We start from the raw sequence: 24,310 nt of genomic DNA on the forward strand, positions 1-24,310 counted from the left end.
TTACTGAGTTGTAAAAATTAAATGAGTAGAAAATTTAATCTCTGCATCAATTTAATAATGTGTAAAATGGGAATAATAATAATATCTAACCTCACTGAGCTATTGTAAGGATTAAATGAATTATACATATAAACCTTAAAAAAGTGTCTGGTACATAGTAAATATTCAATGAATGTTAGATAAAAGAATAAAAATAAAAAAACCTAAAAAAGATTAAATGAGAAGTAAAACTATAAAGTTAATAGAGTAAAATGTGGGAGAATATCTTTGTGATCTTAAGATAGGGAAGGTTTTCCTAAACAAGATCCTAAAAGCACATACCATAACATAAAAGAATATTAACAAAGAACCACATGGATAAGAATAACAGATGGATCACATATTCAGAGAAGACATTTCAACATCAGAAACCAAAAAGGAATTAATATTTAGAAAATACAAAAAACTCCTTCAAATAAACAAGAAAAACTGGAAACCTAATAGAAAAATGGGCAAGGGATATAAAAATGCAGGAAACAAAAGGGGAAACCCAAAGGATAAAGAGTATATGAAGAGTAATCAGAGAAATGAAAATGAAATCAATAGTGACATACTATAATATATAGCCAGACTGTGAAAAAATAGAAAGGTTGGGGCTGGCCGGTTAGCTCAGTTGGTTAGAGCACAGTTAGTTAACACCAATGTCTAGGTTTCACATCCCTGTACCAGCCAGTCGCCAAAAAAACCAAAAAAATAAAAATGGAAAGGTTGGAAAAATATCAAGTTTTGGCAAGGGTGTGCAGAAACAAGAACAGCACTGCTAGTGGAGTGCAGACTGGCATATAGCATTGTGGGAAGAAAATGAGGTGTGCACACATACCCTATGACCCAGCAATACCTATCCTAATTATATATCCCAGAAAAATTTAAAAATTCTTACTCATCCTCCATCTGTGTCTTCTGAGAAGGATCTAAAATAGTCAAAAGATAAAAATATACTTAAAAAACTCTTGAGCCCATACCTGTAAGTCAATCATGGGACTAAAAAATTCTTACTCATCCTCCATCTGTGTCTTCTGAGAAGGATCTAAAATAGCCAAAAGATAAAAATATACTTAAAAAACTCTTGAGCCCATACCTGTAAGTCAATCATGGGACTCCCAATGCGCCTCTTCCACCCTGCTGTCTTCAAAAGAGATGATAAAACAGCTAGCCCACCCAATACACCCAAAGCAATCTAAAAAAAAAAAAAAAGAACATTTTAGGATTTATATAATTTCTCTAATCAATGTTCAAAAATACTGTAAACAGAAAGTAAGGAAGTACATGGTGAGGGGCATGCTGAAAGGACACATGAGCCAACTTGAAGAAACTTCCAATGGCCAATTTGAACAATGGGGACAATTTGAGCTAGAATATAAATAGTAATGGATTATAATCACTAGAATAAAATAAATATCCATGAGTTCACACTGATTTAAATGAATAATTGAATGTATAAATTAATGTGGGCAAAGGAGTGCTCCTCCTTACAGTAGAGTTCCAATTAACAAATATGGGAGGAATGAGGGAAATAGAAAATCACCATCAGGCAAATATAACAGTAATATTTTCTGCAGGCAAGAATCATCAATAGGGCCGGCCCGGTGGCGCACTGGATAGTGTGCCGCTTGGGAAGCGCAGCGGCGCTCCCGCCTGAGGGTTCGGATCCCACATACAGACCAGTTCCCGCTCACTGGCTGAGCGAGGCGCGGGAGCAGCACCGAGGGTTGCGATCCCTTTGCCGGACACGGAAAAAAGACAAAAGACAAAAAAAAAAAAAAAGAATCATCAATAGAAGCTGAAATTAGAGGGCAAAAGGGACATCTGCATAATTTCAAAGTGTCTCCCCATAAGAAACTTAATAACATTTGGAAAAATACAGTGGAGAATTCTGTAGATACCATCTTAGCCATATGATCGAAGTTAACATCACCAGTAATAAGACATACTGGCATGAGGGCACCTCCTGATAAGATGCACTGAGAAGGGCACAACGTTATTTCTGTGGTATCTTTACCAAAACTAAATAAACTCAATTTAATTATGGGAAAATATCAGACAAACCTAAATTGAGAGCTAAAATAATTGAACAGTACTCTTGAAAATTGTTAGGGTCATGAAAGACAAAGAAAGACTGAGAAACTGTCACAGATTGGGGGACACTAGGGAGATATGACAGCCAAAAGCAATGTGGGACCCTGGATTAGGTCCTAAAACAGAAAAAAGATAGTAAAAAGCCTGTGAAATTCAAATAGTATGTAGAATAGTTTATCAGACTACATCAGTATTAATTTCCTGATTATGATCATTGCACTACGGTTATATAAGATGTTAAAAAAGGGTACATAGCAAATCAATTTTGGCATCTTTCATGTACATCTGAAATTATATTTTAAATTAAATAACATACTGTAAATAACTTAATAGGTTAAAATAAACTCACATCTGTCTGGACATGTGCTTCTCCTTGATTCATTTCATATCTGACTGAAAAAGAAACCTGGTATTTAAAAGAAAACAAATTAGCCATACTAAAATTATACAACACAAACTCATTACAATAAAAATACATTTGTAGCTGAATTTTACCATAAATGGTATATTTTCTAACTATCAATAATACTAGGGTTGACTCTTACACATAAATAGATATGCTTTTGAGAATTATCTGTGTTCCTTTAAATATCTCTTTTGAACACACACTAACAAAAGAGGTGTTCATTAGGAGCTAAGTTTGGTTTATTAACAGCAATTCAAGCCAAACTAATCATATTTCATTCTCTGATAAGTATCTGTAACTGAGGAATGTGACTGAACTTGTGTTACCAAGAATTTAGCAACTGGCTACAGAACCATACCCTAAGAAGGTGCATTAATCAAAGGTATGAACAAGAATGTTAAAGATACTATTGTATTAAGAGATAAGAGAAAGACCAGTAAAGGGTAAGAGAAGAGGACTGTAAGAGGTAGGAGAGGCAGGGTACCTAAGTCTCATCATGGTCACAGAAGAGAAAGTTTCAAGAATGAAGAGTTCAACAGTAAAGTGTCAAATGTTATATAAATGTCCAGTTAGAGAAATAAAGCCACTATATGTGGAATTCATTGTTGACCTTCATGAAAGAGGTTTTTCAAAGAAGTAAAATGGTAAGAGCCAGACTGTAAAAGATGAAAGAGTAGATGGTTAGGAAATGAAGAGATAACAATGGCAAACTGAGGAGCTGGCAGAATTGAGGGAAGATTTTACTGTGTGGCTGGTTGTTTTAGTTTGTGTTTAATGAGGCAACCTGAGAGTTTTTATAAGCAAAGAAAAGGGACCGGCAGAGAGGCTGGCTGAATAAGGGCTTGGGGTGAAACAGGATATTGGAGAAAGTACGGTAAACAAGTACAGGTAGATGATTAGCTTAGGAAAGGAGGAGGGAACCTTCTTTCTTAGAAAGAGGACAAGAAATAAGGATAATGAAACAGATATACTGAAGTATTAAAGAGGAAATTTGAGGAAATTCAAATTAGATGGTCTTAATTTGCTCAGTAAAATAGGAAGCAAGGTTATATGCTGTAAGAGCAGATACATAGCTGGGTGCTTAAAACTGATGTAGGATTTTTGCAACAGCTGTCTTGAGAAATTAAGAAATAATGAAAGAATTTTATGTTTTACAATTAGAATGAATTTGAGGTGACCTTTGTCAGTGTAGTTTCAGGAGTCCTTCAACTATTTTTCATTTTTTCAATTTGTCAAGGCTTAATTTGGAATATTTTGGACAAGAATAATATTTAAAGAAAAGACCCTGAAGTGTTCTATATTAGAGTAAATATACTTTTGGTTTCCCATGACTGATCACTGCAGGTACCAGGCAGCTTTTTGTTGTTATTAAGCATGTTTCTGGATTTTCTTCTCCTCTCATTACAGTGTAAAGAAGTTCAGTCAGTGGAAACTAATTTTAACATCAGATTAGATCATACAAATGAGGATGGGAAATCTTTAAAAGTTATGTTATGTGCCTAATTTTGCCTAATTAAAGCCTGAATCCAATAGCAGCTAAGTACGAGAACAACAGAAAGGCCAAAAGCACTGGCTGAAGCAACTGGAATATTAAAATTCAGAAAAGTAAAATAGTAGAAATTAAAAGCTATTAGTGAATTTTGAGGTCAAGAATGCTTGTCTTCTACTTCTCATATTTCCAGAGAGGGAAGGGAATATCCACTTAATTTCTAGGAGGAGAAAGTATAGTAAGATTACCTCTGGTTTCTATCTTTATCCCTCTCACATTTACCCCTCTTCAAAGCAGCAATGCTTCATCTCACTGGTGAGGTTGAGAGGAGGAACTAAGCAAGTATGGCACAGCCTTTTCCAGGCTTATTCTGTTCAGTGCAGCCTATCTTTGGGATATACAAGGCCTCTCTCTTCCATATATAAGCCCTCCCAGGCAAGGGAGGCCATCAGTTCTGTGGCTAAGCTTAACTGAGCTGGGAAACTAGTAGGAAGCCTATCTGGTTGCTGGTCCAAACTACATTCTGTAGCTCACTTTAGCACTACTAGTTACAAAGCGGATAATTCTAATCTCTTTTTGCCTGCTGAAGTGTGACCCTATCAAGTGGGCTATAGATTGGTGAGCACACATATACCCACTGTAAAGTCTGAGCTCCTGGTTAATTAGGCAAGGAGACAAAAATCTTTATTTTTCCCATTCTTTTTAAAAAATTTTTATAGCAGTTTTAGTTTTATAGAGAAATGGAGCAGAAACTACATATAGTTCCTGTATCCTCTCCCCCAGACACACATAGTTTCTCCTATTATCGACATGTTACATTAGTGTGGTACATTTTTTATAATTATGAATCAGTATTGATATATTATTATTAACTTAATTTTATTTTAGGGTTCCCTCTTAGTACAGTTCTATGGGTTTTACCAAATGCATAATGTCATGTGTTCACCATTACAATATTATACAGAATGGTTTTGCTGCCCTAAAAATACTCTGTGTAGGGAGATAAAATCTTAACAGAAGCAATGTGCCCAAAAGGGACAGGAACAGACACTGCCTACCTCAGCATACCCCAGGATCCCTAACATGGATGCTCTACTGTTGGTGATGCTTCTTCTGAAAAAATTCATATTTGCTTTCTCTTACTCAGGTTCCGTAAGTATGTGCCTCTTAAAGAGAAGGATTTGTTTAAAACTCGAAAAAAGACTAAGTGTCATTTGACCATAATGTAAACTGCATCAGTACTATATTAATAGATATAAGGACACTCATTTGTAAAGAACTTACCTTCACGGACTGACTGACTGGATCTTTGATATCAATGTCACTGTAGGCAATGGTAATTAAGGGAGGGTAAATGTTTCCGTTTTTTGTGTTGGATACAAGGTGGAGGCTATTTAAAAGAAAATACACCTTCACGGACTGACTGACTGGATCTTTGATATCAATGTCACTGTAGGCAATGGTAATTAAAGGAGGGTAAATGTTTCCGTTTTTTGTGTTGGATACAAGGTGGAGGCTATTTAAAAGAAAATACATTTATAGGGATAAATATAGCTAGGCCCTGAAACATACATTTATCATTTCTTCTGAACATGATATGGATTGTCTTGATGATCTGAGACCCAACCAATTAATAAGACCAGGGAAGGCTAAACATAAACTAATGGTAACAACACAATCTTATTTTAAGTGGTCAAAACTTTAATTTAAAAATATACCCTCTGAGACAAATTAGAAACACTTTTCAATCCCGGTCCTATGAAGTTTACAAATTAAATCATGGAAGCACTATGAACCATTTTCTAAGAATATTCAAAAGAACCATATTACATAAGGCCTAAAGAGAGGCAGATAATATTCTGATTTTCATATGAGAAAGATGAATTCTTAACAAAATAATAGATGTCAGATCTAATACTGTTTATGGCACATAGTAAGGTAACTTTTGCCAAATTCAGTGTATTGGTACTATATACTTTGTGAACTCCTAAAAGAAAGTGTTAATCTCTAGGGGCCAGCATGGTTTCCCCAAGAACAAGTCAAGCCCGACTAGGTTCAATTTTACTTTTACTATGGATACTACACTAGCTGATTGACAGAATGCTAAAAACATAGTACATTTGGATTTCAGCAAGGTATATAGCAAAGCTTCTGTACTGCCTACCTCATAAGATGGTTATGAGAATCAAAATGAAATAACAGTGGAAAAAAATAATGTACATTAAAGTGATTCAAGTGCCAAACTAATGTAAGATGATGGTGTTGATTTTCATCAGTGTATTCAAGGTACATATCATAAAATATTAGAGTGGGGAAGTAGTTAATATCTTAGAGATAGGAATCTCACACTGGAAAAGACAGAGAAACAAGGGCTGTGTGGTACTACCTGAAGGTAGGATCATACTTAGGGTATCCTAGGAAGAGGGATGTGGTGATCCTTAATCTGGGTCAACCTAGAACAGCAGCTGTTAAAGGAAGTGAAGATAGGGGAGGCCGAACTATTAACAATCATCTGGTGAACTCTTTCTAAAATATCCACTTCAGCACACCGGTATTCACCTTCCCTATACCTCTCAACCCATTCTCATTCAGCAGGTCTACAGGGGGTCTAGAATGTGAATTTTGACCACACTCCTCAGGGTCTTCTGATATAATTCCCCCTGGCTCCTCACCTTTATTTGTCTACGCCAATCTACACAGATATCTTAAAAAACCTTATATATTGGCCCAATTCACCAGTCCTTATTGTTTTCATCTAATAATTACTGGTATAAACATTTTCATTATGACATTTTCTCACAAACTCAAAGTCTAATTTAGTCATTAGACATTTGCTTACCTTAGTGATATTTGGGTAGCAATTCGAATTATTCTTGGATGACTTCCCAAGTCATTTTCTCGTCCACTTACTGCATCCACTAAGAAAATGCGCCGAGTCAGAAGCCACCTGCCAGAGCTACTATCTTTTATTATAAACAGAAAAAAAAAGATGGCATTAAAAAAATGCCCTCAAATTGTTCAAGATAGCTCTCAAGGAGAAGTTTACTGAACAAATTTAAAACTGAACAAATTTAAAACACAAAATTAACGTTTTGTTTTAGGTGAGATGGCTGCAAAGAGTGACTACTGTAAGAAATTTCTGATAATGGCCTTCTCCCCCTCATTCGAATGTCTTCTGGTTTGATCTTTCCATCAACTTGGAAGGATTTTCCCTGCAAATTACCTGAAAAAGCAGGATTTTATATGGGTAAAAACAAAGGAAACTAATTTGTCCAAATAGCAGAGAGAGGACAGCTTGATGAAAAAGCCTCAATTTACAGTTCAGTTTTTCTCAGGATACCGTCTTAGCAATAGTATAATTTCTTAACAATATGCCTGACAATAAAATTAGTAAAAATTTCTGAATACACCAGCAACCTTATTGTTTTACTTTTTGGCACACTGTATAAAGCCATATAATAAGAGAGAATCCATGACCTTCCTTTTAATAAGTGGTTTATTAAATTATCATGTAAGTTGACTTTACTGATTTCAGCTCAGAGAAAAAGTGGTATGTACGGATATCTTACCTTGGTTCACAAACATTTTATTGTATTGAAGATTTAGGTTTAACACAGGCACAGCCCAAATATACTGGAGTTGATTTTCATCAGTATATTCAAGGTATACATCATAAAATATAGGAGTGGGAAAGTCAGTTAAGATCTTGGAGATAGGAATTTCACACTGGAAAATAAAATTAAAAATAAAAACATCACAATTGAAAATTAGAAAGCTTTTCTAGTTTTGCAAAATGTCTTTAAACTTTATATGCATTTCCATGTGTCTTCTAACACATGAATATGATAAATATGATTCTTTTATAAGGGCCAGAAAAACTAATAGTACAGAACTGCTTTGTTTTTGACCTACAACCCAAATGGAAAAGGTACATCTTCATTTTCAACATTAAGTGTACATCAGTGAAAAGGTTTAAAAACTATTGTCCTAGGGATAATGTCCCAATTCTTTCTCCTGATGTACAATGATGTCTGTAATTTGGCTCCCTTTAACAGAGCCAGGCTTATTTCCTACTGCTCCCTACCAGTCTATGGTTGTCCATTCATAATAATCTACTTACAGTTCCTAAATATGCCATGCTATTCTATGTGTCTCTGACATTGCAAATGTGGTTTCTGCCTGACACTCCCTTCCCCACTGTGTTCTTCTGGCAAACTCACAGTCACAACACAAGTATCACTCATTCTGTGAAGTGTTTCTATACTTCCCCAGGAACTGATGCCTTGTATATACATATAGAACAACACTGACCGCATTCTTTGCAACTATCTATCTATAAAGCTGTTTTGCCTACCAGACTATGAACTACTTGAGACGCAGCCAGGTTCAACGAGATAACCAGTTTTTAAACCCAACAGAACATTGGCTCCACAGTTTACTTGATGCAAGACTTTGAGTAAATTATCTAATCTTAGCACCATTTCCTCATCTGTGAAGTGCAGATAATACATATCTCACATAGTTATTTTATGGATCAATGGGATAACAATGATAAAACGCTGAGCACACTGGAGGAATTTAACAAGTGTTGATTCTCCTGACCCATAGTATACAATCAGTAACATTTCTTTAAAAAAACCCCACAAAAAATAAAAGTCATTTCTGACAATAGAAGCAAATTCATGTTCATGGTAGAAAATTTGGAAAATATAAAAAGAAAACAAAAGTCATCTCTAATCTCACCATCCAGAGATAACCACTGTTAAAAATATTTATTTCTTCCAATCTGTCTTCCATGATAGTATTTTTCACTGTAGTTTTTTTCCATGGGATGTGTATATACATTTTTATCAAGAAGCATTTTTATAGACTACTGAATGTCTTTCAAATATTTAATGTCTCATAATATCCCTTTGTATCATACTGTAATTTCAAAATGGGCTACCAAAATAAGAAGGTAAGAGCAGGAAGGAGAGAGGAAAGCTAAAATATAGACTGTCTAACATAGTTCAAACTTACATTTTGTTGGTAGGTTGTTCCAAAAGAATAAGCAGCATTTAGTCTTATGTCTGTGTCTGGACAAAGCTACAACAAAAGAACACAAATGACAAATACCTCTCACAAACATTTTCTTTGCTTTTAGTCATGAATTCTCAACCCCCAACATGGATGTATGCTCTATATAATACTTATTATGCATCAAGTGTATAAAAAGTTAAGGGAGCATCTTCGTTATAAATTAAAGTCATAACTTAAAAAGCAGTTTTAAGAAATTCTAACTTAAAGCACCAGAAAAAAATCAACTGTACTATGTAACTGATACTCTATTCAAGCAATAATCTAGTCTTTTCCTCAGGCAAAAATAAGGCATATTAGTAATTCATTAGCTAGGAACATGCTTACCTGCAAAACACCTCCTTCTAAAGTTTGCCACTTGAGAAAATTTCCTCTTATATCATAGGAAGCAGCAACAAACTTCAGTTTTGTATTCTAAAGAAAAACAAGAATAAAATAACGTCAGATACTCTGAAAGTAATATAATCTATGAAAAAATTTTCATTGTTGACTGATCCTTTCTTTTTTATTGTTGACTAATCATTTTTGTTGAAAAATTAATTTCAACTATCTTTATTTAGAAATTTAGAAGCTAAATTAATCTAACTCTCTCTATGATTAAATACACCTAAAAGAATTGCACTGGTTTTTTGCATGGAAATTTTTATTTCAGAATGGAGAGGCTGTACTCATAATAGTTAACCTCCTTTCAAACCTGTTAAATGGAGGGTGGTATGGTAATCTTATTCCTCCATTTTAGAAGGTCAAAAAGTTAGAGGTGGGAATGTGAAGCTGTGAAGTGCTAGGAAATGTCACAGGGCCGCAATCAATCTTTGGAATCACTTCCTAAAAATGTAGAGATACAGAGGGATAGATTATTTTGCATTTGGTGATGAAAACTACTCTTTCCTATCCACAAGTACTACTTGCTGCCATAATCACATAAACCAGAGATATCTGTATACTCAAGTAAGACAGTTAAACTCTATACTATTCAGTTCCTATAAGCAGCTAATATTTATATTTAGTTTAGTAACTAAATTTGTGAAAACAACCTAATTTAGCAAGAATTGCAACTAGTTACTTTATTATCCTTTAAAATTGTAAATCAAAACGTAGTTATCTTCTAATGAAAAAGAGACTTGTACCTGGTTTTGCTCTTTAAAACTGAAATTTGTAGGAAGTGGTGTAGTACTGAGTATTTGAGGTGCTAATCCTAGCTGATCTCCATAAAACAGCCATGGAAGATTCTGTCTCCTATAAACAATTATAATTGTTTTAATAATGGAGAAGAAATATTTCTTATAATTAATATTTGTGAAAAGAGCTACACTGAATTCGGTCAAAATGACATTTTATCAATCAAAATGCCCTTACCAAAATGAAATAGAATGAACAGTGCCCAGTCCAGTAGTATTTTTGAAGACAAACTGAAATAGCCAACATGCGTCAAATGTGGCAGAGTCATAAGAATTCATGTTCATCACACACATATTTCCAAGAGCTTGGCAAGATGTTAGACTGGCATACACCTACAAAAGAACAATGGCAAAGAAATTTAATATGGACCTTCTGGGTTAAGCAAAAGTTGATATAAAAATTATCCTTTGTTTTAATTTTACCTATTTTTAATACCTTTTTTCCAGCTTAAGTAGAAAAGAAACTTTCCATATATGATGGGGAATAATGCATACATTTTAATTATAAATTTTAGGCTAAAATATAAAGACAAGCAACTGAAAGAACTAAGTAAAAACTCACAGCATGACATTTCAAAAAACTGTTAAGTAGAATATTTACATTTGAAAGAATAATAATTTATTTGTATACTACATCTTATGCATATAAATCTAATCTATTTTGTTTAAGTAATTTGATTTATGAACAAGATCATTTGTTGAGTGTGCCTTTCAACCTTCTTTCTCAATTTTTCCTATCACAAAGAGGCAACTCCATTTTCAGTTATTCAAGTCAAAAACTTTGGAGTGAACTTCTTTCTCTCTCCCCCATATCCAACTCTCAGGAAATCCTCTTGGCTCAGGCTTCAAAGTACTGTATAGCCAGAAGCTATACTATACACTTCTCCCATTTTCAGTTCTGCCATATCACTCACATTACTGCGATACTCTCCTAAATGGTCTCCCTGCTTCTGTCCTTGCCCCAACAAACTCCATTCCCCATGCTACAGTGATCCTTTCAAAATGTGAAGTTCCATCATGTCTTCCCTTGCATATAGTCCTTCTATCTCCCTTAGGATAAACTCCAGGTCCTCGCCATAGCCACTCCCTATATCCCTGTCCTCATCTCCTCTCTACTTTCCCTGCTCATTCTGCTCTAGCCACTCCATCCTGCTTCTTGTTTCTTAAGCATGAATAAGCCCGGGAACTCCTGCTTTGGGACCTTTGCTGCTGCTATGGTCTCTGCTTACAACACTCTTCTTCTAGATATTTGTATGGCTTACTCTCACTTTTTTCGGGGCTTTGCTCAAATACCACCCTCTCAGAGATACCTGTCCTGACTACTCTATATAAAACGGCACCCCCCAGCCCCACTCTCTATTTTCTTTTCTCTGATTTATTTGCCTTCATAGTGCTTAGCACAACCTGACATTTACTTAGATTATAACTCCATGAGAAATTTTTTTTCTCTTTTTCTGAAATATTTAATCTGACTTGAGAACAAGGCCTGGCACAGTGTAGTAGCTCATCAATAAACATTTACTAAATGACAGTCAGTTTTCCCTAACACTCAGTTGCAGCTGAATAAGCCTGAAAGTCATTCAGTTTGTATATACTGAATAATATTTTCTTTACGTCTCTTAGAAATATGTTTTCTAATATATTCTTTATGTCTCTTTCAATTCACTAGAAAGAGTTTATTCTTCTTACAGAATATGACCAAGGAGATATATCTACTTACAAAACTTTTACTATCTGGGTAAAAAATGGTACCACAATTCTTCAAAGTGAAATAAAGTTTTTTTTTAAAATTCAAACTTACCCGACATGCAGCTGCTGCTGATTGCAAATACTTTGAAAACCATTCTGAAGTTAAAGACATGCCCTATCAACAATAAGGTGAATTTTAGTTTTAAGCTCAAATGAAATTCCTTAACCCCACAGTTAGGAAGACATTAATAATATGCATATTGTTAAATGGGAAATAACTAACATTACTTTCTAAATGTTAGCAGAAAAATAGATTCTAAAGAGAATATAAGAATTACTAATGTCAGCTATTACACATAGTACTGCATTACAAAATAATGACACTTAGGCAAATGATATAAGAAAACAAAAATATGTCTATAATTCAAAAAAAATATATGCACATTTTGATAATATAAAAAATAAAGTGAGAAGAAAAGAATAGGTCCTGACTTAATATTGAGTGGTTAATGTCTGCTGATTTAGGATTATTATAAATACTGTATGAAATTGGCAAATAATAATAAAAAAAAAATTGGGGGAATGATTTCAAATCTCCAAAGTAGTGCTTCTCAAACAATGGTGGGAATTACCTGTGCAACTTTCTAAAAACAGAAAATACCTGGCTTCATTCCAAATCAAAATCAATCAGAATCGCCAGATAAGACCAAGGCATATATGGGTTTTGAAAGCTACAGATACAAACCTCTGGCTAAGAACCATTGCTTTCAATTTTACCTGCACATCTTGCTAAAGAGACACTGAGAAGCACCAGAGTAATTTGCTGGACATGGACAGAGGAGGCACAACCAAGTTACATGGAATATGGCACCCCGGCTATTAAAGAAATCTAAAATAAAATTATCAGGCACTAATTTTATCTCTTCAATAAGCAAAAATTCTCATTTTGTAAGAAAAAAATACATACACTGAAGAACATACACACGAAAAGCTGGTAAGAATGGAAAGCAATGGCAACAGTACTGGCAAATGCATGTAAAATGGAGCCACACACAATGCCAGTGATAGTGTGAAAGGTACAGAATCCTTTTATAAAGCAATATCCACATACCCTAACCCAGGACTTTAGAAACACTTAGGAAATTTATCTTAATGCAATAATCCCTCCGAATAGAAAAACGTGTATATGTGCATAAAGTGGCTGACAGCAATATTATTAACAACTGGAAACCTAAATATTCATGGGAGGTACAATTATATACATTTCAGCACATATACTATAGAATATTATGTAACTATTAAAAATTATAATTAGACAAGGTGAGCCTGGAACATGATATAGATAAATCAAGTAAGTGCCTAAATCCTAATGGAGTCGTGTCAAAACAACACAGGAGCTATCTTAAAGGGAAGTCCAAATTTGGTACAACTTGAGCTTTAAAAAGAAGAATAACAGTAACAGATTATAACATGCTGAATAAACAAAAATTCCAGGAGTTCACAATAAAGCTTAAAAAAAAAAAAGAAAAAGTACAGAGAGAAGGGAAAGCACTCTCTACAGAAGACTGCTAGCTAATAAACATAGAAGGACCAACAGAATTGTGAAATCATTAGAAACGACAATTTAATAATTGATTCAGGCAAGGTTCTTCAGAGGATACTAAACTGGATATTTATATAGTCTCAAAGTAAAATCTCAAACTAATTACAGGACCTTTACATGGAGAAAAGTGGCAGATACAACCATGACCAAGCAATCAAACTTAGCATCACCAATAACTGAAGAACCTAACATTACGTGTTCCTTGTGCCATAGTGTTCTATATACAACATCTATATAATATTCTTGAAAAAAAATGTTTAGTTGAGTCTAATAGTGAAAAAATAATAAGAAAAATCAACAAACATAAAGGCAAAATGGAGCAGGGATCTGTCCTAGATTGAAAGAGACTAGAAAGACTAATTGCAATGTGGGATCCTTGATTAGATCCTGGATCTCCTCCCCCAGAAAACGGAATGGGGAATAAAGGACGCTATTGGAACTGGGAAAATTTGGATATTAACAGATAACAGATAATTTCATTGTATTAATTTTAAATTTCTTGGGTGTGATGCTAGGAAAGTGCACTTATTCTTTGGAGATACACACTAAAGTATCTGGAGTGATATGTCATGCTTACAACTTATTTTTAAATGGCTCAGAGGAAAAAAAAGTGTGTTATGTGTGCATGTGTATGTATGTATTCACACATATAGAGAGAGATAAAGCAAATGTGGTAAAACATTAATGATTAATGATTAGTTAACCAAGGTGAAAGATATACAAATACGCATCCTCACTGTCTTTTTCTTTCAACTTTTCTGCAATTTTAAAATTTATCACCAGTATCTGCTGCAAAAGCTCTAACTCCAGCCTTCAATGTGCTCATCTACAAAATAAGAAACCTGACCAGATATGAATAATCCTGATTTCTCCAATGCTTACCATGTAAGGCATTGTGACACAAGTATTATGTCCAATTTGCAGACAATAAACTGAAGTTCAGAAATGTTATGTAACTTTTCCAAAATCCAAAGATACAAATGACTAGCAAATCCAGGCTTCAAATTTAGAGTCTCTGATGCTCTTAACTATATTATACTGCATCCTTTACAGACTTCTATAAGACATTTCCAGCTTAAACATTCTGTGATTCATTGAAAATGGAATGAACTAGGGTGTAAAAGAGAGTACTGTATTTATAAATTATAATGCTGAGTTGTTCGACTAATGTTTCTTAGATTGATAATTTGTTTTAAAGTGATTTATAAATAAATGTTTCTCATTTTAGTATGAAATAAATTACCAAAGGAAGAAATGCAGAAAGATCCTTAACAATGGAACAAAGCAATTGAAACATACTTACAAGCTCTCCGTAACGTACAGTTGAAATTATACGTGGAGGAAAATTCCTTGTGTTGCTGAAACATAATCCCCCTGTCTTCATAAATAAATAAGGGAAAAAATACTTAGTTTGTGGAAAGGTATAAGCAATTGAATTAAAAATCTGTACTCTATCAATTTGATTAGCCTTACTAAAATGTTAGGTTCTGAACATGCACAGGACCTGTCGGTATTAACGAACGTTGGTTCACATCGGACACACCTGTTCAATAACAAAAATAATTTTTAAAATGTTAATAAATTATACTAAACCTAATTTAATTGATAATTTGTCTTCCTGAGTGCTGGATTAGAATAGATTCATTCCGCTAAGCGATTACTTAGGCAAATTAAACAAATTCAAAATATTAATACTAATTTGAATAGTTTTATACTACTCTATGTTACAAAGCAAACTATAAATAAATAAAATTAACAAAGAATAGAAGACGATTGTTTAACTACATGGAATGCATAGAATGAATAATACTGAATGGCAAAGATGGTTAAGTCACTCAACTAACAAAAGAGCCCAAACTAAATTAAACCAAATCAACTTTTACAAGTAGTTATATCAAATATACTTTCCTTACTTTATCTGCCACAAAGCAAAAAGTGAGCATAAGCTGAAAAGATATTATCTGTCTATCCCCTCAACAAACGTACAACCAACACTTTTAAATACAGTCTATTCATCACCTTTGTTTATTTTAGGAAATTACTTCATATTTTTCATTAATGAATGAAACAGAGGGAGGACCCTGGACTAGTGGGGACACTGATGGGTTCGTATGGGTATTCACTATGTGTAAGATAGAGCAGGTAGGAAGTGGGCCAGACTAGGTTTGGGAAAATATTAGAGGTGCAAAATTGGGGATCAGCCCAGTAGTCAGTTCAGGGCACTGCAACTGCCAGGAGAAGGTGTTCAACATTCTTCTATGTTATATTTGGGAACTGAAGAGAAAAATGTGTTTAGAGGGAAGTCATCCTGTAGGCTTCTAAAAAAACTGAAGAAGCTGAAAGAGGTATAATGTGTTTAAGTCAGAAGGTATGTGTGTGGCGAGGTGTGTGGTGCATACACACATTCATAAAGCAGGAACGGAAAGCAACAGAGAATAGGGCTATAAATCAGGGTACCTGGGTTATTATAACTATTTTATTTATTAATATGTTTTCCTATATAACATATAAAGGCTTAAGCACAGTGGTTGGCACATAATTATAAATTATGTACAAATTACATAATAAACAAAAATAACTACCTTTTACTGAGCAGTCAGTATATAGCACTATGCTAAGAACTTTACATATTTATTTCTGAGTCATCACAACCTATGAAGTGGGGTTATAGTCCCATTCTAAAGACAAGGAGACTGACTTATTGAGCTATCCAAGGTCAAACAACTAACAGACTGAGCCAAAATTTGAACCCTGTTGTGTCTCATGCTCTGGGCCTCAGCTCCTTTAGCCATTAATGTCTATTTCTATCCTTTCTTGGATTACTGTGAGGAAAAAGTGATATGATAGGAAAATACTTTTTAAAAATACAGATTACATATAAATATAAGATGATTAATAAAATCAGCTTGTATACTACTTACCTGTTTCCTAAAGCATTTGCTACTGTAAAAGAGTTTTCATTTTCATCACAGAGCTCACAGGTTGCTTGAGACAACAATGTTCCATTAACATCTCTTTCCACTAAACAATTCAGAAACAAAATTAAGATGTAACTCATAGTGAACATATAAGCTTCTATATACTTAGAAAATATTTAATAAAACCCACTTGTAATTATTAGTCTAATAATTCTAAAACACCTTATTTGCATAAAAGGCATGTCAAGCTTCTCTGTAATATACTATAGAAAAGTGAAGACTTCCCCATTCCCACATAAAAAATATAGAAAACAGTTTTCCAAGCCATCGTAACAATAAAGCAATTATATTTTTTCCTCGAAAATTTTCCATCACCCCGGGATGGGGAAGCAAATATTTCATAGATGTCTGATAAATTTCTGTAACTTAGAGGGCTTTTGGTAGTATCTAATAAAGTTATAAATTCACATAATCTACAACACTACAATTTCATTTTTAGATACCTAAATTTCAGAAACACTTGCACATGAGTATAAGGATATTCATGACAGTGTTATTTGTTAGAAAACAACCTAAAATAGCAGAAGAGTGGTATATCCATGCTATGACATACTATGAAACAGATTAAAAAGAATGACGTAGATTAAACAGATCATACCATTAACTGAGAAAAAGTATGCTATAGAACAATATTTGGGGTATGAAACATTTATGTAAAAATACCACTTACATTTCCTGTGGCTACAATGTACAGTTTTATGATAAAACAGGAAAAAACAATTCTGGAAGGACACACACACCCACACACACACACACACTCACTCTCTCTCTCTCTCTGTCTCCCTCTCTCCCTCTCTCTCTCTCTCCCTCCCTCTCCCTCTCTCCCTCCCTCCCTCCGTCCCTCTCTCCCTCTCTCTTTTCCACAAAATGATAACGATTACTTTTGGGTTGAGGGAGCAATACAGAATCAGCTTTGGGAAAAATGGTTAAAGAAGATTAATCTTATCCATAATGGTTTAAGTTTTTATATAGTGGGGAAAAAATAATTTTAACAAAAGTAAAGATGAACAACTTGTTCCTCTTACTGTTATCCCCATCTCAGTAAACAGTAACTACATTTGATCATTTACTCAGGCCCCAGTCCTTAGAGTCTCCTCTTCTTATGCTTCGCATTAAAAAATAAAATAGAAATAAAAATAAAGTAAACCTGCAATTCCTGTCAGCTCTCTCTTCAAAATACATTGAGAAATGGAACTATTCTCTCTACTCCACAACTAATACTCTGGCCCAAGTACCATTATCTATAACCTGGGCTTTTGTAACAGCTTCCTAACTAGAGTGCTGGATTTAAAAGCTAGAGTGACCTTCTAAAACCTGTGTGACCATGCCACTCCTCTGTTTAATACCTTCCAATGGTCTCCCATCTCACATGGGGTAATTTCCAAGGTCACTATCACAGCCTAAAAGGCCTTACATGATCTACATACCATCACCCCCAACTTTTCAGATCTGCTTCTTCTTTCCTCCTTCTTTGCTTCAGCCACATTAGTGTACATGCTGTTCCTTGAACATGCCAAATATGCTCCCATCTTAGGACTTCGGCACTTGCTATTTCCTCTGCTTAGAATGATGTTCCCCGGTCATACTCATGGCTCAGTCCCTCACTTCCTTCAAGTCTTTGCTTAGATATCACCTTTCCAGAGAAGCCTTCCATGATCATCCATGTAAAATAACACCCTACTCTCTCCCTTTTCCTGCACCATGGAGAATTTTAAGCATGTAATAGTAGCCTCTAAAATAGCAAACTATGAGATTTTCATAGCTGTCACCTAACCTTAGGGGACACATGGTGTCAGAATCACTCTTTAGAGAAAGCAGCAAAGAAAATGTTGCTTCACCCTGCTTATGATCCAGATATTTCAAGAGCATCTGGTAAGTAGGGAATGAAGAATTACAAGATAAACAATAACATAGCTACAGTAATAGAAACATGACTTAAGTGGTTAACTGTAGAAGATTTCAAAGTAGTTTGTATTCTTCCAGTGACTAACCTGCTTATACACATGGCTGATACTAAGTGTACTAGTATGTAATTTCTCCTGATATACTTGCGTTTCTTTAAACTTGTGCTGTCCAGTAAGGTAGCTACTAGCCACTTGTGGTAACGGAGCAATTGAAATATAGCTAGTCAGAATTGAGATTGCAAAGACTTAGTAAGGTAAAAGAATGGAAATATCTCATTAATAATTGTTTACATGGATTACATGTTGAAATGATAATACTTTGGATAATATTAGGCTAAATATATTATTAAAATTCATTTCACCTGTTTCCTTTTATTTTTCTTTATGTGTGGACAAGAAAATTAAAAATTACATATTTGGATTGCATTATATTTCTTTTGGACAGCATTACTTTAAGTAATGCCATTATATTTGTCCTTAAGAGTTTTTATTCTGAATTTATAATTAAATTTGATTTATTTTCATCTTCCTATAATTCAAAAATTTCATCTTCCTATAATTCAAAAATTTACAGTAGAAACAGCACATCATGAAATGTAATAAATTTCAAATTTCCACCTAGCTCATGAAATTTTCTCTAGCCCCATACCTAAGAAAACACTGCCAAAACTGTGACAATCAAGTTAATCTTTTTAATAGAGGCAATAGTGCTAATAAAACTACCAAAAATCAGTGGGTAATTAAAGTACAAATATAATTTTAAAATCACTTAAATGTGTATCAAGCCAACGTTCCCAAGCCAAGGCAGGTAAGGGCCAGGTTATCCATAAGCCATCCACTGCCTCCACTATCCTAACATTCAGTCTTTCAAAACCTCCTGACATCTAGTCTCTAATCTCTAGTAACTTCTGGAAACTGCAAATTTAGCACCAGTGGTTCCTGACTGTCAAAAGTAATCTCATAAGCTCAGTGCTTACTGACCTCTCCACAGCATTTTTTTTTTTTGCAGCTGATGGTATGGGGATCTGAACTTGTGACCTTAGTGTTATTAGGCTATACTCTAACCAACTAAGCTAACCAGCCAGCTCCTCTCCACAGCGTTTCAATCTACCATCATTTCCTTCACCCCACTTAGAAACCCCAGAAATTTTGACTTTTCCCTTTTCCTTATCTCTATATTCTCTCATTCTTCTACTTCTATTATCCTTCTTTTAATGTTTCTAACATCTACTCCTTTGTGTATAACTTTGTCCTAACTCTGGTTTAGACCCTTACATCCCCATGCCTACAGTACCACAGCAGCCTCTTTACAGTTCTCTCTACTTCTGGTCTTCCATTCTTTAAATATAAACTCCATGAGGGCAGGGACTTTGGGGTTTTCTGTTTACTGCTTTATTCCTAGTATCCCTAGACAATGCCCACCACATAGTGGAAGTTCGATTAATATTTGTTGAATGAATGAATGCAACAGACGGCTGCTAGATTAATCTTAATCACTCCCCTTTTCAAAATTTTCAATGAAATGCCCTTGCCTATAGAATATCCTACTGTTCAAGGTCTTCCACAATCTGGACCAATATTTTAAATTCAGCAAACTGCTATTCTCATAATCCCTTCACACTCACAAGAATGTTTGCATCTGTAATAATACCCTTGCTCTTCCTGTTCCTTTTGCCTAGAATGTTCTTTTTGATGCTACCTTTTGAAATCCCATTAATCCTTCAAGGTTCAGCTACTACACTGCCTCCTCATGGCAACCCTCCCGAAAAATTCTGACTGAAGTAAGCTGTTCCTTACAGAGCATTTATTGTCTATACTACTCCTTTGATCATTTTCCACGTGTCCCTTGTGAAAATATTTCATTGTTATCTTGTTCTCTAAACTATTTTTTTATATGCTCTGCCTTCTAACTAGATTTTAAATAATTTGACTGCAGGAATTTTTGTTCTGTTAAAAAAATTGATTTTTGAACAGGTAGTACATAAAGTATAAAAATAAAAGGCACGAAAGGATTTAAAATGCAAATTAAGTCTCTTTCCCATCCTTACCCCCAGCCACACTGTTCTTTACTCTGGGGGCATCATTGTTACCAGTTTCTCATGAATCCTTCCAGAAATAGGTTATGTATATAAAAGCACATATGCATATATAATCATCTTTAAAAAAGCATAAATGATAGCATACCAAACACAGAAAACAGTGCTGATAAATAGCAGGTATTCGATAAATATTTGTGGATAAATCAATAAATTGTTCTATATCTTGCTTTTTTACTCAATATATCTTGGATTTCCTTTTATAGCAGTACGTGTAGAGCTGCCTTATTATTTTTCCATGGCTGCATTCTATACATTGTATGCATATACCACAGTTTATTTGACCAATCTCTTTTTGATAGACTTTTACATTGTTTAAAATCTGTTGTCTTAGGAAAAATTTGGAACAAAAAAAATGCATACACTTCTTCAGACACATTGTTAAATGTATGGGAACAAGAAATTTCTAGATAAGGGCTTGCTGGGCAAAGAGGACCTGCATTTTAAATTTTGATAAATACTGTCAATTTGCTCTCCATTGAGGTTCCACCAATTTATAATCACCCAATAACAGATAATGACTGTTTGTCTATATCCTTACAAATACATCAAAATTGAAAAAGTTTAAAATCTGGTAGGTTTTAAAATATCATTTTAGTTTTAATTCACATTTTTCTTACTCTGAGTAAGGCTGAACATTTTTTTCATGTTAAAATTCATGATTCTTGGCTATTTTTAAAATTGGGTTATTCATCTTACTCTTATTTATTTGTAGGAGTTTTACATCTAATGAAGAACTTAGATCTCTGTTGTATGTATTATATATTTTTCTTTAGCTTGTAGTTTGTTTTTTTTTTGGCATTTTGATTTCTTATGACCTTTATAATTTTTATGTAGTCAAATTTACCAGTTTTTCTTTCTATGGCTTCTGAGTTATTGTCATACTTAGAAAGACCTATTACACATGAAGAGTATACAAATTTTTCCTATGTTTAAGAGTTTTCATAGATTCATATTTAATATTTAAATATTTTATTCACTTGGAATTTAACTTTCTTTAAGGAATAAGTTAGGAACCTAATTTAGTGTTTTCTCAATTTTCCCAGAACCATTTATTAGTCAGTCTTATCAGTCTTCATCAGTATGAAATGTTACTTTTTTTCACATACCAAATTCCCATATAAATTGGATCTATTTTGATTTTCTGCTTTACGTTTCATAAATCAGTCTATGTACTCATATACCAGCCATACATATTATTATGGTGGCTATAAAATAAGTGCAATATATGATGGATGGCTCCCTTTTTCCTTTCTCAGAATTTTCTTGGCTTTTCATACATTTTTCCTAATAAACTTTAGGATCTGTTTGTGTATTCCCACATACAAAATCCTTGTAGAATTTAGCATTTAATTCTCTTTAAATGCATAGACTGGTGGGAGAGCTGACATCTTTATAACATTTAATCTTCCCATCTGAAAATGAAGAATGTATTTTAATTTATTAAAGCCTGTCTTTGAGTCCCCTGTAGCATTCAAAGATTTCTTAATTAATTTATCTTGCCTATTTCTTTAAAATTTTATGCCTAAGCATTTATTCTTTTTTGTTGCTATTATACATGAGGTATTTTCTTTCAGCATATTTTCTAAATGATTATTGTTTTTATATAGGAAGGCTACCAATTTTTGGATATCAATTTTATATCCAGGAATTTTTACTGTTTATAATAATTTTTAGTAATTCCCTTGAGTTTTCTAAACATACAATCAAGTCATCTGCAAATAATAATTTTTTAACTCGACCTTTCCAATGATTATTTTCTTCTCTCACTTATGTGTATAGTTTACAACCTTTTCCAGGTCTTGACATTAGGAATGATTATCAATTTTTCCTATTAAGCATCATGTTGACTTTTGACTTGCGACACATATTTTATCATGTTATGTTACAGAAGTGCCCATCTGATCCTATCTACATTTTTAAGAATTTTTTAAAAAATTCAGACAAGGCTTTTTATTTTCTTCTCAATGTCTGCTGATGTCTTAAGTATCATTAAATTTCATACAAAAAATAATTTAAAAAATTAAATAACACCAAGCTATTTCAATTAATATCCTTTTCAAAAACAAATACAAATGATTCATCACTATTATTTCATAAAAAATCTAAGTCTTACCTAAAATATGGCCAGTGGGACAGTGGCATTTTCCTTCTGCAGTTAAGCCACTAGGGCAAGAAATGCAGTTCCAGCCATCTTCAGTAACACCTTTCTAAATGAAAAAAAATACATACATATATATACATATATATATATTTTTCTCCTTTTTAATTAACTTTCTTATTCCTAATTGATCATGTAAGTCCAAAAAGCTACAATAGTGTGTAATTTGCAGTGGATATTCAAATCAATCATACATTCATTAGCTATATAAAAATTCCCCAGATAGCCAATTCATACTTATATTCCAAAATCAAGCTACATATTATTACTATGGACTAACTACTAATTAAAAGATTAACTCTGGGTAATAGTTCTTTCTTCTTCATGATCTTCAGTTCAAATTGATTCTTACTTTCATAATTACTTTGCCATTCAATTTTTCTATTTACAAACATAAAACACAATAAAACTCAAGAGGATTTAGTTAACTGAGAGCCAGGCCGGTCTGTTAGCTCACTTGGGAGAGCATGGTGCTGATAAGGTTAAGGGTTCAGATCTCCATACTGTTCAGCCACCAAAAAAGCCCCCCCAAAACAAATCAATACAGAGCCAGTTAATAGTTTAGTGTTAACTTGTTCTAAAATATTTATTCTAAAATCTTTAAAAATTTAAGTACATTAGCTTTTAAAAATTAATGTATAACTCAAAATGTGTGAATTTTATGGTACATAAATTATACATAAAGTTGTTAATATTGATTTATGGAAATATTTCCATCTATCCATTCATAGTTTGTACTAGTAAAGGTTTTTGGTAAAATATGACATAATTCAAAATTGAGATTATATTACATGGTTTAGGAAAAGCCTGGGGCAAAATACAGTACTGTAACTACAAACATGGACATAACCAAAGTTTGTAGAGAACAATGATAAAACAAAGTAATGCCACAAATTATTTTAAGTTTTGGTTGAAAAGACTGGATTTATCAAGAAATGCTCATATATTAGGCAATACATTTATACAGGAGTACTTAAAAATTAGAATAGCTTAAATAATGTCATTGAAAAAATAAATCTGCTCTGGCAACATTTCTTATTAGCAGGTTTCATTGTTGATAATTCTGCTATGATCAATATTGCCAAAAATATAAAATAAATATCAAAATGGTAATCAGACTTAAAAATAAATTAGGACAATTGCTAACTTTATATTAAATTTCTATATTTAATGTTTTTTTAAATATGATAATGAAAAGAAACATCACTATAAAAGTGAGAACTGTCACTCAAGAGACTCCTAATTATCAAAAATGATAAAAAATGTATTTCCATTAATCTAGAATTGTCATATAGAGTAACTATTAATTTACTAATTTTCAAAAAATTATGATATAATGAAACAACTAAAAAACGAACATTATTTAACCTATTTACTGATGCAATTGGCATTTCATGACCTTATCACACCTTACATATCATTACGAACATCAACCATTAAATAAAACTGTTGACACAGCATGTCTAAGACAGTGAACTCAATCTGTACCAGTGAAAGGATATACAAATCCCAAATTGCTCTATATATGTATTATTAGTCTATTTTTCTTTATAACTGAGTTACTCTATGAAGAAAAATAAAAACAAATTTTCATGGCTTTGTGGTTTTTTGGATT

At 33.4% G+C, this 24,310-nt stretch overlaps 1 protein-coding gene across 1 annotated transcript in view; it reads right to left on the minus strand.

Moving 5' to 3' along the window:
• Positions 1-24,310, minus strand: part of TMEM67 (transmembrane protein 67) — a 47,532-nt gene that overhangs the window by 20,682 nt on the left and 2,540 nt on the right. The window contains exons 3-16 of the mRNA XM_008576412.1: positions 22,651-22,744; positions 16,478-16,577; positions 15,030-15,099; positions 14,860-14,934; positions 12,066-12,128; positions 10,443-10,597; positions 10,214-10,322; positions 9,414-9,500; positions 9,030-9,095; positions 7,580-7,736; positions 6,850-6,973; positions 5,421-5,526; positions 2,465-2,521; positions 1,118-1,216 (exon numbers count right to left, since the gene is read on the minus strand). Of these exons, the coding sequence (XP_008574634.1) occupies positions 1,118-1,216; positions 2,465-2,521; positions 5,421-5,526; positions 6,850-6,973; positions 7,580-7,736; positions 9,030-9,095; positions 9,414-9,500; positions 10,214-10,322; positions 10,443-10,597; positions 12,066-12,128; positions 14,860-14,934; positions 15,030-15,099; positions 16,478-16,577; positions 22,651-22,744 (1,362 nt within the window). The remainder of the gene's footprint in view (positions 1-1,117; positions 1,217-2,464; positions 2,522-5,420; positions 5,527-6,849; positions 6,974-7,579; positions 7,737-9,029; positions 9,096-9,413; positions 9,501-10,213; positions 10,323-10,442; positions 10,598-12,065; positions 12,129-14,859; positions 14,935-15,029; positions 15,100-16,477; positions 16,578-22,650; positions 22,745-24,310) is intronic.

This window comes from Galeopterus variegatus, unplaced genomic scaffold (genome assembly GCF_000696425.1).
Source record: "Galeopterus variegatus unplaced genomic scaffold, G_variegatus-3.0.2 Scaffold1345, whole genome shotgun sequence".
Lineage (NCBI taxonomy): Eukaryota > Metazoa > Chordata > Mammalia > Dermoptera > Cynocephalidae > Galeopterus > Galeopterus variegatus.